Source organism: Solea solea, chromosome 17 (genome assembly GCF_958295425.1).
Source record: "Solea solea chromosome 17, fSolSol10.1, whole genome shotgun sequence".
NCBI lineage: Eukaryota > Metazoa > Chordata > Actinopteri > Pleuronectiformes > Soleidae > Solea > Solea solea.
Window position 1 is genome coordinate 2,984,360 of NC_081150.1, and position 18,086 is coordinate 3,002,445.

The following is an 18,086-nucleotide window of genomic DNA, read 5'->3' on the forward strand; positions in this document are numbered from 1 at the left end:
TCAGCCCAGTGTGGTTAATGTTTAATCGCACATTGTGGTACATGTCTGCAAAGACATTGACTAATTAAACACAACAGTGAATCAGAATAGCCTTTATTGTCGTTATTTTGTGGACAACGAAATTTGGGTACAACACAACAGTGACAGGGGCTTCCTGGTGTATAAGCAGCTGTCTTTGTAATTACACCATCCCAACGTCATATTAAACCAAGAATCTTTCCTCCGTGTCATTACAGCTCCCCGCTCACCTTGTCCTCATTTCCTCTTTATACTATCCAAGTATTTAAATAAAAAGGCAGAGAGGTGGGCAATACACGGAGCACCACAGAGCCAGTTTGTAGACGTTTTACCTCATCTACCTGTAGTGTGAGCTACACCGAGGGGAAAAGCAAACACAGTGTGAGAGGGGCTCTCACACAGCCCGGACATGTTCAAACACAACTCAGATACCATGAGCAGAGAGCTACCTGGGGAAAGACATACCACAGACTAGTGCAACACTGACAAACTTGTGGTGTTCTCGTTATGGAGCCTTTTGGTGGATTTTCACACGGAGGCATTGGGCGTAGAGTTTTCAGTTAGATTGCTCCCTGTTTTATGTCCTGTGCAATTCAAAGTTTAATCATCCTACACCCTCGCTCTGCTATTTAAAGTCTGTTAAAAATCAAGTTAAATAAGTTCATGCAAAAAAAAGGTTTGGACACAAACCTGTGAGAGCAACAGTCTGCAGCCTTACACGTCCAAGGACTGAGCAAAGGTGTTAGAACCTGTTTTACAACATAGCAAGGCTCTTGAACAAGTCCTACCACATACAACCCACATATGCTGCACTGTACTGAACGAGAAGCAGCAGCAGCATGCACACAAGCAGTTTCATGATATTGTAACAGGAGGTGTACGGTAGCTGCACAAAGATCAGAGTGTTTCCTCTACGTTTTCACAGAACGGCAACCACAGCAAGTCTCGTCCACCTCTGCTTCCCCTTACATTACTCTTGCCGAAGACGGTATTGTTTTTGACCATATATGTCTGTCTCTTTATGAGAAGTATAACTGAATAAGCATGGGGCGTCTCAAGGAAGAAACTTTGAAATAGGTTCGGTGTAGATCTGGACACAAAATACTGTATGTGTTTCAAAATAAAGTTTAACGTGGACTGACACAAACTGAGCAGCCTTGGTGAAGGTTTATGCCATCTGCCCACAATGGGACGTTTAATGTCCAGATTATGTAATGCTGTCATGCCTCCCTCCATCACATAATCTGGCTGAGCAGAGGGTCACAGGTCCATGTCAAAAACCAAGTGTGGAGTGGGAGCAGGTGAAACATGTTTTGGGTGTGGGAAGTTGCAGTGTGTCTGTCACTGTCATGGAAGGAATGCAAGTCACAACACAGGGATCTTAATAAAGATTCAGTCAATTCATCCTCAAAGCAACAACACGGAAGGTGGAAATGTACCTGAACTATCAATAGCAGCTTATGTCAAGCGTTTTTTTCAGTTTGAAGGAGTTATTGAAAATACACACATGGAAGGAAGGAATAAAAAAAAAGAGTCCCAGGCTCCTGCGGTGTCCTCAGCTCAGTGAGTGCTGTGTCGATATCAGCTTAATTAAGATTCGACAGGAATGCAAACAAATCCAGGGATGGATGTGGCGTTCATCCAGTTACTTAAACAGCTAGCTGGCTAGGCTACGCAGCTAGCTAAGTGTCGTGTGCTAACTTTAACTCCTTGCTGTCAAAAGCCGAGGGCGCGACTCAAGACGCCGACACTTGGTTTAATGCCGTCAGCGGGGTCGACTTCTTTTTTCGCGCAATGACAGAGAACGCAAAGAGAAAGAGCAGACGATGAACACAAAACAAACACAGGCGCCACATCATGGAAAACTTACCCATTCCTGCCCTTCGCAACGCCTCGCCACCAAATGCTGGGAGTGTGTTATCCAGCAGCACCGATGCTAGCTAGCGACTAGCCAGGTAGCCGAGTACAGTAAATCACCCTCAAGGTGTCGATGTTCTGCCTTTAAAGTAGTCGAATGAGCCGTATATCCATTCGTCTTCGCCCCAGCAGCGGGAGCAGCAGAAGCAGCAGCAGCAGGGCCAGCCTCCCTACTTCTCTCTTGGTGGTGCTTCAAGATTATTGTGCAGGAAGTTGACCAGGAGTCTCCACCTTTCTTGGACTTGGCTCCGCGGGTTAGTGCTCAGCTCAGCTCTGCTCCACAGAGACTGTAGCTGCTGCTGCCCGCTGCTGAATTAACAGTAACTGCCTGCCACCAAAACACTCAAACAGCAAGAAACGTCGCGATGCTTCGGGCTGCAGGTCAGTCAGTCCCGCGAGAGGAAAGTTTGAAGGAATGTTGACCCCCCCCCCCCCTTGTATTATTGACCCACTCAGCCAAATACAGTAGTGTGTATGTATATGTGTGTGCGCGCGCGCGCGTTCTTGTATGGATACCTTTGCGAGGACCAAACACATATAAACCATAGGGAGTGAGGACATTTTGAGTAAGTGAGTACATTAAAATGCCTTTTTTGTTTATGTTTTTAGGATTTAGGGTTAGGGTTTGGTAGAGAAAGTGACAATATTACAGGTCAGATTGTCCCTATTATTGTTGACCTTTGGAAATCAATGTTACAGGATAAATTAAATTAACTGTCAACTATTTTGATAATCTTTGATGATTGATTGGTTTTTAAAGAATTTAAACTTTTTTTTTTCTTTTTCAGCTTCTTAAATGTGAATATTGCTTCGGTATCTTTGCTCCATTACAACTTATTCATTTTGGTTTGTTGACACAAAACAAGACACTCATTTTGAGAACATTGTCATTTCCAGGTTTGAGAGATGCATGGACCAATGCTCGTTAGTTGCAGCTCTTTAAATGACAGTTTTATTTGTGGTTTTTAATTTTGTTTTATAAATAAATTGGATTGGTTTGTACAGTAGGTCTACAGATGGTGTGGTGTTTTTCAAATGCAAAGAAACATATTTACAAATGTAAATGCTTTAAAAAAAAGAAAGAAAGTAGACAATAAAGAGAAAAGCATTACATGGATCTGATGTGTCAGCAAGTGCAAGAAACAATGCAGCTTGTATGTAAAAGAAAATCAGGTGTCAAATTTAATTTAATCTAAAAGTCATGAGAGAAAGGGAGTGCATGCAGGTTAACACAGTGGAATGAGGTCTGATGGAGTTACAGTACATTGGTCTGAATGAATGTAGTGGTTCAGTGGTTAAAGTGAGAATACAGCATCTTATTTTAGTATGTATGAAAGGTGAAGGAAATGTCACGCGTGTCTGAAAATGTGTCAAACTCTCTAGTTTCTCTTTCGTCCTCAGTGTTTTGGAAGGAAATCTCACCTGATAATGAGTTTGAGAGATGTCAAAAACAGTAGTCTGGCATGAGAAGAACAACAGTGTCCCTTCTACACACTGACAAGATGCCTTGAGAAATATTTACACCACACCTCAAGACAACGTGACCGCAGGGAAGGAAGTGCTGTGAAACCTGCTGAGCATAAACACACGTAACTCCCCTTTAATTCTACACTGAAAAGAAAATGAAGGAAAAAAGAATAGTTTTCGCCAAAATGACTCAAAGTGGGAACAACGACATAAATTCATGTCATTCATACTGAAGTAAGAACACATTATAATGTAGTAACTTGGAGAGGATTAGCCACGTGTGTGAACTTTTATTTAAAGTAATAATTCTGAGATTAAAGTCATAATTATGTCAAAAAAGTCACATGTGGTCCTATTCCTCTTCTGTAAATCTGAGTTAACTTAATTTAAATTAAAAGTACTTTTATTTATTTAAATTTATCAGCTGTTTTCTTCTGTCTATGTTAATAAGAAATCAAGCATGTCAAAGTTTGCTGTTTACTGTAGATATGAAGGAGTTTAATGATTTTTCTGATATACAAAATATGTGATGATTAAAGGTTTTTCTCTTTGAGTTGCAAATCAGGAGGGCAGAATCGTTGGATTGCATTGTAAATTCAAATGTGTTCCACTGTGCCATTCAAAGCCAGGCCGCTGCTCAACACTCGCAAAATGAAAGGAAGTAGTTGAGGCTAAATTCATCCTGACAGGCGTCATTTAAAGCAAAATGTCAACACAGCACAGTGAAAACAAATTGTATGCAAATATTTTTGACCGCATGTACAGTGTGTACACACACACACACACACACACACAGATAAGAGCTACACACACACATGCTTCGTTGTTGGCTAGAATGACACACACATTAGAGACAGCGCTGTACAAGTAGGAAGTCATGCATCCAATTCATGGACTTCATCATGTTTCTTATTATGTTGCCTTCATTTACGTATGAAATATGTGTGTATATCTATATATATATATATATTTATATATATATGCATATATATATCTACATATATACATACATATGTAGCTATGTATATGTATATATATATACTTCATTTTCTACCAGATTTTGACCAGAGTGTGTAGAAAATGAAACAAATAATAATAATTAGTGTCACATTAACTCTCGCTCCATCTTCATCTAATTTCACTATACCAGTGGGTGAAGTTTATGTGAACAAGATGAGCTAAGACAAGATAAAATAAGATAAACTTTATTTGTCCCTCAAAGGGGAAATGAACTTGTCACAGCAACAAAAAAACAGTTATGACAGACGTGTGCAGACAGCAATATTAGACAACACAAAACAAGCGAGGACTAGAGTCTTTGTGAATTATGTGCAGAAAAGTTATGGAAATTATAAACAATGAATGAAAAGTTGTCGAAAAATATTGCACGTTGCCGGTAGATGCTTAAATAAATATAGTGTATGCAGACAGTGAGAATCTAAATACTTGGGTGGAGGTAGTAGCGATGGAGTAGTGCAAGGGAAGGTGGTTACAAGTGCTAGATTACGAGTTATAAAGTCTGACAGCAGTCGGGATGAATGACCTGCGGTACCGTTCTTTTTTGCACTGCCGGTGCAGCAGTCTGTTGCTGAAGGAGCTGCTTAAGGCCCCCACAGTCTCCTGTAGGGGGTGAGAGGGGTTATCCATGATTGAAATCAGCTTGGCCAGCATCCTATTCTCACCCACCTCCTCAATGGAGTCCAGGGCTCTGAGAGCTCTTAATCCCTCAGAGCTTCCACAGCCCCAACAGACCACTACATACAAAATAGCCGAGGTTACCACAGAGTCATAGAATGTTGTATTTATAATGTTGGTGATAATGGTGTTACTTCAAGAGCTCAATATTTTCTCAGGTGCTACTTTTGTACAAAAAGTTTGAGGAACACTGTCTTAGGTGATAAAGGTGGTGATCACTTCATTCAAGTTTAAGATTTGCACTTTATTTGTCCTGTGACTCCACAAAAACACAAAGACAAATTATTACTATTACACATTTGCCATGTCTGAACATGTTCCTACAGCCTCGGGCTGGACATTAGTGGCAACAAGCAAAAACCCTGAAACTGAGGAACTGAGGAAGCTAAATGGAACTCAGCCTTTATGAGTTTCAGATTATTTATATCTATCACATGGCTGGGCCAAAGTGGCTGCAGTGCAAAGGGCCCAAGTTTATTGAAAATATGCTTGAGCATCACATGCACATGTTGTAACTCACTGGAAACTAGTCAAAAATATCTACAATCTCCTTTTATGCCATTCAAAATGTAAAAGACACAGAGTTCGACGTTCATAAAATCATGATTTTGCATCAGTAAGACAAGTTTCATAGAGATGGTGGTAATCAGGCTGTAATAGAGACATTTTTGCCATTCCTTCTGTAAATCACCTGACAGGAAATGGTTTTATTTTCAGTGTGAAAATCACACTGTTAATACAGTGAACTCATATCTGGGCAGAAAAAACAGCTGATATGACTATATTTATGGACTGACCTCCAGATCTGAATATTATAGATCACAGAAATAACATGGTAATAGTATATTACTCATTTTTGAAATAGAGTAATATGTGTGGTAATAACACTGCTAAATCATCAACTATGATTCCCAAACATATTCTATGTGAAATATTACACTGTTCGAACCTGTAGTGATTCTCATTACCTGGATATCGCCATGAAAATAACTATATTTATTTATTTTCTTGATTTAGTTTACAGGTTTCCTTTATTTTCTGGTTCCATCCTAATAAAAAGACACAAATTACTGTTGTATAGTCATTAAAACTTAGCTAAAACAACAAAACTATTGATGGCCCGAGGCTGTTTCACTCTGCTGTGTGTAGCTATTCAATTGTTGTATAAAAATAATTAACACCTGTTGCCAAATCTACCTTTTGTATTCCACTGCCACCCAGTGGCGTAAATGTGAAACTGCAACCAAGTCTTTTCTGTCAGCTCATGTTTCAGCCTGTATTTAATTCTGTGTGTACACATCTCTCCTTGTTCCAGAGGTCACACTAAGCAGCACAGTACGTATTGATTTCAAATCAAACAATCTCGTCGACAATCTTGTCAAAATCAAAGGGTTTATAACAGTGGAAACTGCTGCTGCATGATTTGTTGTTTGCATTTGTAAAGAATTACATATTTATAATGTCCACAATTATAACTGCCCCTGTTGGCAGATAAAACAGATTAAACAACTGAATAACAGGGCAAAATAAATACAGCTTAATATAATATAAAACGTGACCTAATAAGAGAAGCTCTGCTTCTGCATACAAACTGTACAAATTATTACAATTACTGTGTGTTACAAGTAGTAAATCCAGTATTTTTATGCAGCCTATAGATATATATGATGTTTTTTTTATTCAAATAACTTTGGAAGCTTAGACTAATCAAATCAAATCAAATGATTCCTTTTGTTTGAGCTGTGCTGTATTAAAGTTGCAATGACCATGTTTCTCCAGGAGAGGTCAGGCTAACCTTGTTTTTATTTTGTCATTACAATGAAGCCGTTTGAATCCAGTCTTACTTAATTGTACACCTTTTTTAATAGAATTCTGTAGATTATCTATAAAAACAAACCGGATTTACTGTAGACTCATTATTATTGTTGTTGTTGTTCAACATGCTGATTCATACTCACGCGGACTCAATGGATTAAATGGACATTGATTATCTAAAAGTATTTTTGAAACTGGAGTTTAATCATCCATACATCCATACATCCACCCACCCTTACTTCCATACATCCATTCATCCACTCACCCACTCATTCATCCATCCATCAGTCCATCTATCTATCCATATCTATCTAGAATAAGTTGTAAATGTCTGCTAACAACAGTGAGTTTTAAGGTTTACATCAGAACTGTGTGACAGGATCAGGTCCGTCCGTGTCTGTCGCTGAGCTGTGGTGTAAATTAGTCAACAGTATCGTACGGTCGACTAAACTCTCGACGCGTGCATGTGAAGTGTTTAGTGGACGCGTCTCCTCGTGGACACCTCCGGGCCTCCTGTGTTGGACATTTGGTTTGAGTTTAGTCCGTTACCAGGAGACTCCACATGACAGCTGCTGCTGAAGCTAGAAAACTGGTCATCACTGGTTTCAGAGGGATTGGCAGTGAGTCATCAACCCTCTGCAGCAACCTCCTTCATAGACAGCTTTGTGTCGTAAAAGAGCAAAATACATGCATGAAAATGGGTGATGCATAGCTCGAATATGAACATGTGTGGATTATTAATCAGGAGGGCTTAATAAATAACCAATTAAAAAAATTATCCTATAATGAAATGGCAACAGTTTATAAAGGTAAACCCATCAAATGACGTATCAAATTAGCGCCGCAGCATTAAAACACATGCTCATTTGGTGTGTTGTTAGCAGATGGTTGCTGCTCAGAGGATTTGAGCCTTGTGTTTGCGTGGACCGGAGTGGCTCTGATTAAACATTTAATCACCATAAAACCACGACTGCATGCAAACGTCACACCCGCACATAGATGTGTGTGCACACTCATTCTTTCTCACAGACCCCTCGCTTTTTCATGTTTGCACACTCTCGCTAGGACACATGTAATCCTCTTTCACCCATCAGCAGCCGTGTTTTTACACAAGTTCCTTAAAAAGGTAGCTTTAAAGCGACTCACTCACACAGAGAAAACATGTCTGACAGATGAGGCAGCAGGACAAATCTGCTTTTAGTCACCTAACAATTAAAAAAAAAAACTCTCTAATATTAAGTGTATGCTATCTTAAAACAGTTCACTCATGCTCACTCTCCCGCACCAAAGCCCATACAGAATATCACAGATTTTACATCACAGCACGCAGGAGTTGTTGAGCCACTGCTGCCTCTGTCAGTGAGTTCAAATGTGCCATTTTGTGACTTCTGTGTTTGAAATCCTTCACTTGGATTCACCCAAACTTGCCAAATGAGGCAGCAGCAGACCAGGAACTCCTGTGTCCAATGAGCTAAAATGAATGAGTTTCTGTATGGACTTTGGCACGGGGAGTGGGCAGTTCATAAAGTGACACAAACTTCAGTTTCCTGTCGCAAAAAGACCATCCAATAGTGAAATAAAGTTCTGAATACATACTCTTCCTCCCCATCATACGACAGAGTCACTGACCACTAATACTCACTCATTATAGCAAAAGTAAAGCAGCACGTTCATCCCTTTATCCCTCCCTGTCCACTCTACTCAGCTCCACGTGCAGGGCAGATGGTGCACTACTCCTTTACCAGCTGCTGCTATTTACAGTGACATGTAAGACTGTGAGCAGGCTGCCTGCTTATGTGTGTGTGTGTGTGTGTGTATACGCAAACTGTTTACTCACAGACTGCCTGATGGGCCAAATGCCTGCTCGCGTGGTGTCTGGATCTTTCTCAACACCTGGTCGGTAACCGGATAGAAGAACAGCTTGACTGTTCAGAGCAGATGACTGAGTGGCTCTACTGACACATTTGAGAGTCTCACTGTTGGTGCCTGATACTGTCATGAAAGTCTAAGTCAGCAGAAAATCCTCGCCAAGATACAGGTGACTGGGTGATTGTGTCATGGATTGTTCATGCAAACACCTTCAATTTTGGGTGTCCCACAGTATATGATATCACAGTGGTTCCCAAAGACTGGGTCGGGGGCCAAAGATACAGTAGGTCACTTGAGTGATTTTTGGGGTCCCCAAAACACATTTTCCCACCCTTTTAGTTAATGTTTTCTGCTGTAAACAAAGTTGTCTTTAGTCAATTCCTTTACTAAACATCTTTTGAAAATGACTAATTTATTAGTTCAAAAATGATATTCGCTGTTACAGATATGGCTACAAATTAATTGCTACATTTTGCACAAATTGGCCTTTGTGGTGCTTTATTTTGAAATTTGGGTCATGATAGTTTGTCATCTTTAGAAGGTGCATGCGTCCCCACAACCTTGAATTTCTACCAAAACTGATATCAGTCCAATACTGTCCTTGAGCTAAACAACTTAGCTCTTATAAAGGCAATGCAGCTTTATTTGTAATGCTCATCCCTACTTATTTGTCAAAGTGCTTCACATAAAAAAAACACAATTTTGGAAACATTGAAATGTACAATTTGAACAAACAATACAGAGTAATAAAAAGAATGAAAGTAAACAATGGAACATTACATATGACAATGCAGCATAAAACATTTACTCTAAAATTAGCAGTATAGCAGTTTTAATGCTGCTCGTATCATTTTATTTTGTTGTATTAAGCCGCAAAAGGTTGGAGACCGCTGGTCTACAGTATATTATGAACTCATTGGCTTACATACTACAGCTTTAACATTGATATTTAGCCATTCAAAGGCTGTTTAATTCTTAAAGGTACAGCATGTACATTTAATGGTTTTCCCTCACCTCACCCTTTCTTTTCAGTTGTGTTGGAGAACATTATGTAGCATCAAAACTGAAAAAGATGTTTAGTTTGTCCATTGTGGGCTACTGTAAGAAATACAGTGGCTCATTAGTGAAAAAAATAATTTCACCTAAATTGTACACACTGCACCTTTAAATCCATAGATTTTATTTTCAGAAATTAAAATAGCTAAAAAGCAACCTCAGTAATTTTATCCTGTCAGGGATTCTACCTGGTTCCACCTGTAAGAGGACACATGTCCCTCTCTGGGGCTCTTTCTGGACATAGAGAGTCCAGCACACGTGTGTTGCTCTTTCCCGGGCTGTGATTGGCTGAGGCGCGTCGCTAAGTCCCGCCTCCCGGTCCCTGCGTCACCGCGACGGTGCCCGTGGAGGAGCTCCGCTCTCTGCATCCAGAGCCGGGTAGAGGAAGGTGGAGAGAGCCGTTCTACACTCTGACGAGCCCGGACTGGAGTAGCTGAACCTCCCGGTGTTTGTGTGTGCCTGTGTGCCTGTGTGTGTGTGTGTGGTCCCTTCAGCTGTTATCACCATGGGAGTCCCAGCGGTGATGTTTGTCATGTTTCTGCACCTGAAGAAGAGTGTCCACCTGGAGACACACAGCTGCTCTGTCCAACACTGCAGCTGCAGCTGAGGCTGACGCTGCTGCAGCAGGAGCAGGAGGAGCAGGAGGAGCAGGAGGAGGATGACAAACATCTAGAGATGAGAAGTGTTTCTCCAGCAGAGAACCTCAGCATCTGCCGTCATTAAAACCAGGATGTCTGCCATGTGTGTGCGCGCACTGGTGAGTATGCCCACATCACATTTCATTCACATTCAGCTCTTTTTTTTTTTTTCTTCCCTTTTCCCAATTCTTTATTCTACGGGCTCATTCAGCAGGTTTGTCCATTTAAAGGGCCAGTGCCTGTTTTTTTTAAACCCCCTGTCCCACAGTGAAGTTGAAAACAACTGCAGTCTTCAATGTTTTTTTGTCTGACAGTTAAATTAAACCCAGATTGGCTGATTATTATTATTATTTTTTATTTTATGAAACTATAGCATCTCATTAGTGTGTAATCCACAACATCATAAATGAGTCTCCAGTGGAAGGATGGAGAATCAGCAGTCTATTGTTCCCCCGTGATGTTATCTCCTGACTCACAACAAAGGCACGGGTTTGCTTCAACCTGTAAACAAGTAATCAAGAGAAATTTAATAAATGATCCAAGAATGTGGCATAATTTATCAAAAATAAAAGCATGAAATCACTACTGTACAGCATTTTTTATTGTGAAAAGCAGAGCCACACACTAAATTGTTTTCAAATCGAAATTGTGATGAATTTGCTGACTTTGGGTTTTCGCTACTCTCAATAATTTTATTATTAATATCAGTAAGTGTTCATGCTTCCATTAAAATATGCAATGTTAACTATTATGTATCTGGTATCTCATGTTTTAATGTTCCCTCATGTTTCTTATATTACAAACGGAATGTTGAACTAAGTAGCGCTGCAACTAACGATTACTTTCATCTGTGGATTATTTTCTCGATCAATCTCGATTAAATTTGTAAAATGTCAGAAAATGTTGAAAAATGTTGATCAAACCTGGAAATGATGATTTTTATTTTGTACACAAACCAAAATATATAATATACAATTCACTGATTTAATCATTTCTTTCATATATGGAACAAAGAAACCAGACATGTTCACTTTCAAGCTGAAAATTCTTTAAAAAAACACTTGAACCGATTAATTGATTATAAAAATTGTTGACTATTATAGTCATTGATTTTTGAGTAATTGAGTAAGTAATTTTTTTCAGCCTTAAACTGAAGCTTGTTTTTAAGAAAAGTTGCAATTAAATCAATTTTCTTTTTTTTTCTCCATGTTGATGTAGAAGGTTGTTTTCATGCCATTAGTCACAGTGTCGGACTAGTGTGTGTGTGTTTGTGTGTCAGTAGCGCCTGGAAATGAAGGTGTCACCATTCTCGGTGACTCAGCTGAGGCACAAAGACTTTCCCTTTGTCTGCTCACAAAGACAAGACAGGCTGCGGCTGAGTTAGTGTAGTCTGACTGTCTCTTTGGTCAAACCAGGATTGTCAGTGATGTCTACTTTAGTTTTGAAGGCTGACTTTTTGTTTAACGTTGATATGTAGCCGATAATTAGCTGGTTTCAATTTGGCGGATGTTTCTGGCATTCAAGGGATAGTCCAATATTTTTGGACGTTTGGCTGTATCTAGTTGAGACATGAGAATTCCCTTGATTTATTCATGATTGTTATGATTATCCTGACCTAAATAAGTGTGATTTACAATAGTATTAAAATAATTGCAGGTGTGTGCTTTTGTTTCCTAATCAGGATGGGCACGAGTATTAGAATATTAGTCAGTCAGTCAGTCAGTCATCATCTACCGCTTTATCCTCTGCCAGAGGGTCGCGGGGGGTGCTGTGCCAATCTCAGCTACATCGGGCGATAGGCGGGGTACACCCTGGACAGTTCGCCAGTCCATCGCAGGGCCACACACAGAGAGAGACAAACAACCATTCACTCTCACACTCACTCCTATGGTCAATTTGGAGTGTCCAATTTACCTATCCCCACATTGCATGTTTTTGGACTGTGGGAGGAAGCCGGAGAACCCGGAGAGAACCCACGCACACACGGGGAGAACATGCAAACTCCATGCAGAAAGAATATTAGAATATTAGTATTATAGATTATTATGAAAACAATTCTTTCTACTCCAATGACTACCTCATTTTGTGGTGCTTCTACAACCACAAGGTTGCAGCAGCAACAGCAAGCCTTTAGTTAGTAGACTTCACATGTGTTTGCAGGAGTGGTTTCTTGATTGCATCTTGAAGCTGCTCCTCGAAGCTCAACACGCTGTAGATGTGGCAAAGTGATTAAATTTACCAGGCTGTTTGAATGCATCTTGTTAGCTCAACACGATGTGAACCCTGCATTACTTACACTAGCTTTCATGTGCTGGAATATTCGAACATTCGGCAAATAATACCGTTGAATATTCAAATAGCATTTTTGATGGAAATGCCCATCCCGACTAACAAATGTTACTCATGGGGTAAACATAACATTACTAACATTAAAAAATAATTGAAATAATCAAAACTAAAAAAAAAATCCAAAATGTCAGCGTTTCCACAAGTGATGCAATTTACGAGGTTCCTTGAATGCATCTTGAAGCTGCTCCTCGAAGCGCAACACACTGTAGATGTGGCCAAGTGATTCACTTTACCAGGGTCTTTGAATGCATCTTGTTAGCTCGACATGCTGTGAACCCTGCATTACTAGCTTTCATGCACTAGAATATTCACACATTCGACAAATAATACAAATTTTTGCTGGAAATGCTCATCCCTACTGAAAAACAAGAATCTTGCAATATGTACAGTATTTGTCCCACAACAGCAACGTGGCAACCTAAATTATTGCCTGTACTTAACATGTTTTATCTACAGTAATTGTGTGACACATAATAACAAACAAAAGCTGCTGACGTGTGGGAAAAACACCCCTCACATTGCAAATACACCTTAAATGACATCTTTCAAACAAGAATGTCAACTCTACAGAACCCAGTGTTTGCATGTTTACTTTCCCTGTGGCTGCGGCTCAGGTTGTCCTGGTCCTGCCTCTGCGTTAGTCATTAACAGCTGCACTAATAACCAACGCCGGCGATTGTCAGTGATAAATTTAGAGAGACTGAATTCGAGCAGAGTCTGAGTCTCTCTCTCTTTAAAAGCTGAATTGAGCTGCGACTGCAGTGCAGGAAAAACACAAGGACACAGAGCAACAGGTGCTGCTGTGCTGTCAGACGTGTGTGTGTGTGTGTGTGTCTGTCTGTGGGGAAGTGAATATGTGTGCATGTGTGTGTATTCTTGTATGTGCTACCTCCTTAGGACCTTTTCTGGCATAAACACTGACCTTATAGTCCTCATGGAGACCAAAACCTGGTCCTCATGAGGCAGAACCTCATTTCTGAGGACCTTGTTAAGTATCTGGGTAAGATGTCAATGTTGGTGTAGGTTAGGTTTAAGCTGTTAAACCCGTCTGTGTTTGTGTTTATGGTGGGCCCAACTTTAATAGTATAGCAATTACAGCTTAACGTCTTCTGCCACACACAAACACACATAAACAAACATCCCACCCACAACCAGACATTTGTATGCACACTGTTTAATGTAACACACACATCTGTCTCTCTATAGTTGTGAAGACAGCCATTTAAACAGTACAGTATTTCATTCCCCTAAAGCCCTTTTATTTTAACCTAAACCTTTATTCTATTTTCTGATTCCAACTCCCAGTCTGTAAAACCGGCCAAAATGTCCTATTGCAACCATAGAATGACACACACACATATATGCACACAAACACATGTTAAGTCATGTATGGCCACATTCTACTTCCTTCTCTGTGGTTCAGTTTGGAGTTAAGCACTGATCACAAGTGTTGTCACAGGATTCGCCTCCATTTTGCCCCTGTGTCCTCTTCCTTTAAAGTGACGGTCCTCATGTCCTCCTTTACAACATCCGTGAACCTTCTCTGTGGTCTTCCTCTTTTATCTCCTGCCTGGCTTCCTTTGTCCGATGTAATCACTATTCCTCCTCCTCCCGGACGCGAACAAATCTCAGCTCAACCATGACTCTCTTATCTCCGAATGAAAGTCTCAGTATCTTCAGCTCTGCCACCACCTCCTGTCTTTTTAGACAGTGCCATCATAGCAGGTGTCTTGTTGACCTTGCCTTTCACTACACTCCTCTTCCGTTTACATGGAGTTTGCATCTTCTCCCCGTGTGTGCGTGGGTTTTCTCCAGGTTCTTCGGTTTCCTCCCACAGTCCAAAAACACGCAGATTTGGGGACAAGGTAAATTGGACACTCTAAATTGACCGTCCGTGTGAGTTGTTGTCCAGGGTGTACCCCGTCTTTCACACTGTGAGTGAGTGAATTTCTTATAGTTGGGTTAGCTGGATTTACAAGCCAAGATAATCCAACTCGGAGTCGGACTGAAGCTGGCCTGGGTGCTGTGTGCTTTCTCTACAGTTCCTGCCCACTGGCTTAAACCTGGAATCAGGAGCCGGATCAGCTCTACAGGGGCCTCCATTTTGGACCACCATGTTTTTACATTAGCCCACATTACATTACACACTGTGCCTTTTAAAGGGAAAGTTTCCCACAATGCAGCTCAGTGGTTCCCTTTCTCTGCTTGGTGAACACGCAGTTTGCCCTTCCCTGTTTTTAAGGCCATCATATATTCTTGTGATAATCCCTATTGTGATTCCTCCAGAGCCGCAAAAGACATTTCACCTCAGCCGTAGCAGACTAAGGAAGCTGAGTCTCCATGACAACGGAAACTGAGTTGGAAATTTAATTGAGAGATGCTCTAATATAAAGTTTCTCAAATGGTCATGTGATGTTATTTTAAGGAAACCCTGAAGATCTGTCAGGGAAAACTACTGTAAATACAGAATATGAATGAGAGCATATATTTATATTAGTTTGTATGATTTTACAGCTTTTTGAGTTAGCATAAGTGGACGGCATAATAAACAGTCTTTATGGAAACTTATCAGGTGATGTCGCAGATGTCTTTACAAACATGCTCGCAGACATAAACAAGGAGGTCAGTTGAGGTTCAGGTGTAGCCATCTGTGACCTATAAAAAGGATATGAGCTGTGTACTGCTCCAGTAGAAACCTGGGTCTGTCTCGGGTGAGTTTCTGGCCCAGACTCTTGCTGCTGCTGCTGCTGCTGCTGCTGCTGCTGCTGCTGCTGGGGGTAGAATTACAAGGTTTTCTGCTCAGTCACAGAGTTGGGTGGGGTTAGGGGGCTGTTTTATTGTGTGAAAACAGAAAAGTGGCTGTATGTATTGTGGCTCCACACACTGTGTGTCATACTAATGGTGGTGACAGGAAATGCTGTGACACAACACTGGCAGTTGTGTATTTGTGTCGGTTGAGAGAGAGAGAGAGAGCCACAGAAAGACACACCAGCAGTTGTGAGTCAGTTTTGTTGTCGTTATCTCCGCTGCGCTGCTTTGCCTGATATGTTGAGCGGCAGCCGTTGCAGTCATTATCTTCATTGGCTTAAAACCAGAGCTCCAGACGGAACCGCGTCGTCTGCGGTCAGTCTGCTTTCAGACGTGCTTTACAAGGTGAGGGGATGGTGGTGGTGGCAGTGCGATCCAACAGCCTGCTGGCATGTTAACACTGCAGAGTAAAGAGTTCATGCAGGATGTGACGTCTATACAGGCGAGGTCAGAAAAAAACGGATCAATAATTAAATAGCTTGTGGGGACATGGGGAGTTGCTGGTGTGCTGCTGCCTTGTTTCATTTGTTTTTGTCATTGAGGTAAACTGGAAAGATTTCAAACACCCAATTCACAAAATAACACTCGCTGATGGAAGCAGCAGTGGATCAGCTGTTATGTTACATCCATTTTTCTCTTTTGACTTTTGGTGTGGGGAGGGAGTGGTTCAACAAATGAAACAGAATGAAAAAATGTCCCAAAACTATCGAAAGGATTATGTTGTTAGCCTTTGTAGCCTTCTGTATAGAGGCTAAAGGTTAGTAGGACTGCAACTAACCATGATTTTCACAATCGATTAATCTGTTGATTATTTTCTCAGTTATTTGAGTACTTGTTTGGTCCGTAAATGTTGAAAAATTGTTGATCTGTGTTTACCAAACCTGGAAATGTCTTATTATTATTATTATTTTCTAATGATTTCTTTATACTCTTTGAGTATCAAAAATAGTGGATGATAAATTGAATGATCCATTAATCGTTGCAGCCCTAAAGGTCATTTTTTTAAATTTTCACAGAGAGCCAGTTCCGGGCACAGGGGGAGGGCAGAGAGCATTCTGGGTAGTGCTTAGAGGAGTGTGCCTTTGTCGACTGGCTGTTGTCAAAACGCGTTCCCATCTCAATTGAATTTGATTTGTCGACTCTTTAGAACTTGAACAACATTTGCCCAGCCACAAGCGATATAGGTCAGTGGGATCATTCTTTGGAAGAATTGGCGTCTTAACCGGTAAGTTCTCTGTGGGCTAAACTGCCTCACTTCAGTCTCCTTCACTGCCTTCGTCAACCGCATCCTTCTGAGGATACAGCCTCATACATCCACACTTCAAAAAACCTGAACTATTCATTCAAAGAGAAACTTAACAACAGTCTTTTGTCCTTTGATTTGGCTGTTGCTTCCATTCCAAGCCCTCGCATAAAACAGCCATCGCTTCTAGAAAATGACAAGTCAATTTGTTGATACATTTTTCGTTGCTCTGCAGACATCACACGGATCGTTGGTCTGGCTGGTTGTAGGTCCATCCAATTGCATAAAGTGGCATTCTTCTACGTCCGTTGGTCATGCGTCTTGGAAGTGGGAGGTGATACTGATCAGATATTGATTTCTGGATCAGTTTTGGCTCCTCCTTCAACATCACTTGAGCTAATAGCTTTACATAATCCTCTTTTTTAGATACTAAGATACTACTTTAGATACTTTACGTATATCTTCATCTTCCATGCTACTTCAAAGTCCATCTAGTCCGCTAGTTGCAAATCAGGTGAAACTTTTGCAAACCTCAACCGCGAGCTTTCAACACGATTCATGGATCTATTTCCTGGCTTGGCTGTTGTTAAGCAGCTATATCATACTCTGCAATGGACTTTTCTATTTAGAATTAATAAAAAGTCATCAGTCTCCCTTCTATTATACGTTTTGGCTGAGATAAACTTTCAAAATATGCTAATGTGTTGGCAAACACTGACACTGCTTTTACACCAAGTGGTACAGTGCAGCTGAGTTCATCACATTAAGAGTTGGAACAGTAAACACTCATCTGGCTTGTATTTCCAGTAAATTCACTAAAGAAAAAGAACATGACGGAGTAAACGTTGCTGCACGCTGACACTACTTTTTTTAAAAAAGAAACACAAATGTGGACTCTTCTCGCTGTCGGAATACGCGCTTTAAAAATAATTACGTATGTGCTGCGTTCCTTTTACTTTGCAACTCGAAGCTGGGAGTGACTTCACTTCTGAGTTCATCACATTCCACACAAACACTGTGGATACAAATAGAGCATTGCTATGTGTATGACTGATTTATTGTGCAACAAACAGTTAAAGTATCAGTGTAGGAGGTCAAAGGAGTGGCAGCCACGTTGGAAAGTTCCGACTACAAATGGAATGCACCATTAGTGTGCAAGGTTTATTTATTTATTTTTATATGTTTATTTCGGTCATGACATTTAGATCACT

General features: G+C 40.6%; 2 protein-coding genes across 2 annotated transcripts in view; one reads left to right on the forward strand and one right to left on the reverse strand.

Annotated features, from left to right (window-relative positions):
• The window catches only part of cd2ap (CD2-associated protein), a 55,211-nt gene extending 52,893 nt beyond the window's left edge, over positions 1-2,318 (reverse strand). Inside the window, exon 1 of the mRNA XM_058613411.1 lies at positions 1,889-2,318. Within this exon, the coding sequence (XP_058469394.1) occupies positions 1,889-1,892 (4 nt within the window). The 5' untranslated portion in view covers positions 1,893-2,318. The remainder of the gene's footprint in view (positions 1-1,888) is intronic.
• Positions 2,319-10,196: 7,878 nt separating this feature from the next.
• The window catches only part of tnfrsf21 (tumor necrosis factor receptor superfamily, member 21), a 40,015-nt gene continuing 32,125 nt past the window's right edge, over positions 10,197-18,086 (forward strand). The window contains exon 1 of the mRNA XM_058614228.1: positions 10,197-10,594. Within this exon, the coding sequence (XP_058470211.1) occupies positions 10,568-10,594 (27 nt within the window). The 5' untranslated portion in view covers positions 10,197-10,567. The remainder of the gene's footprint in view (positions 10,595-18,086) is intronic.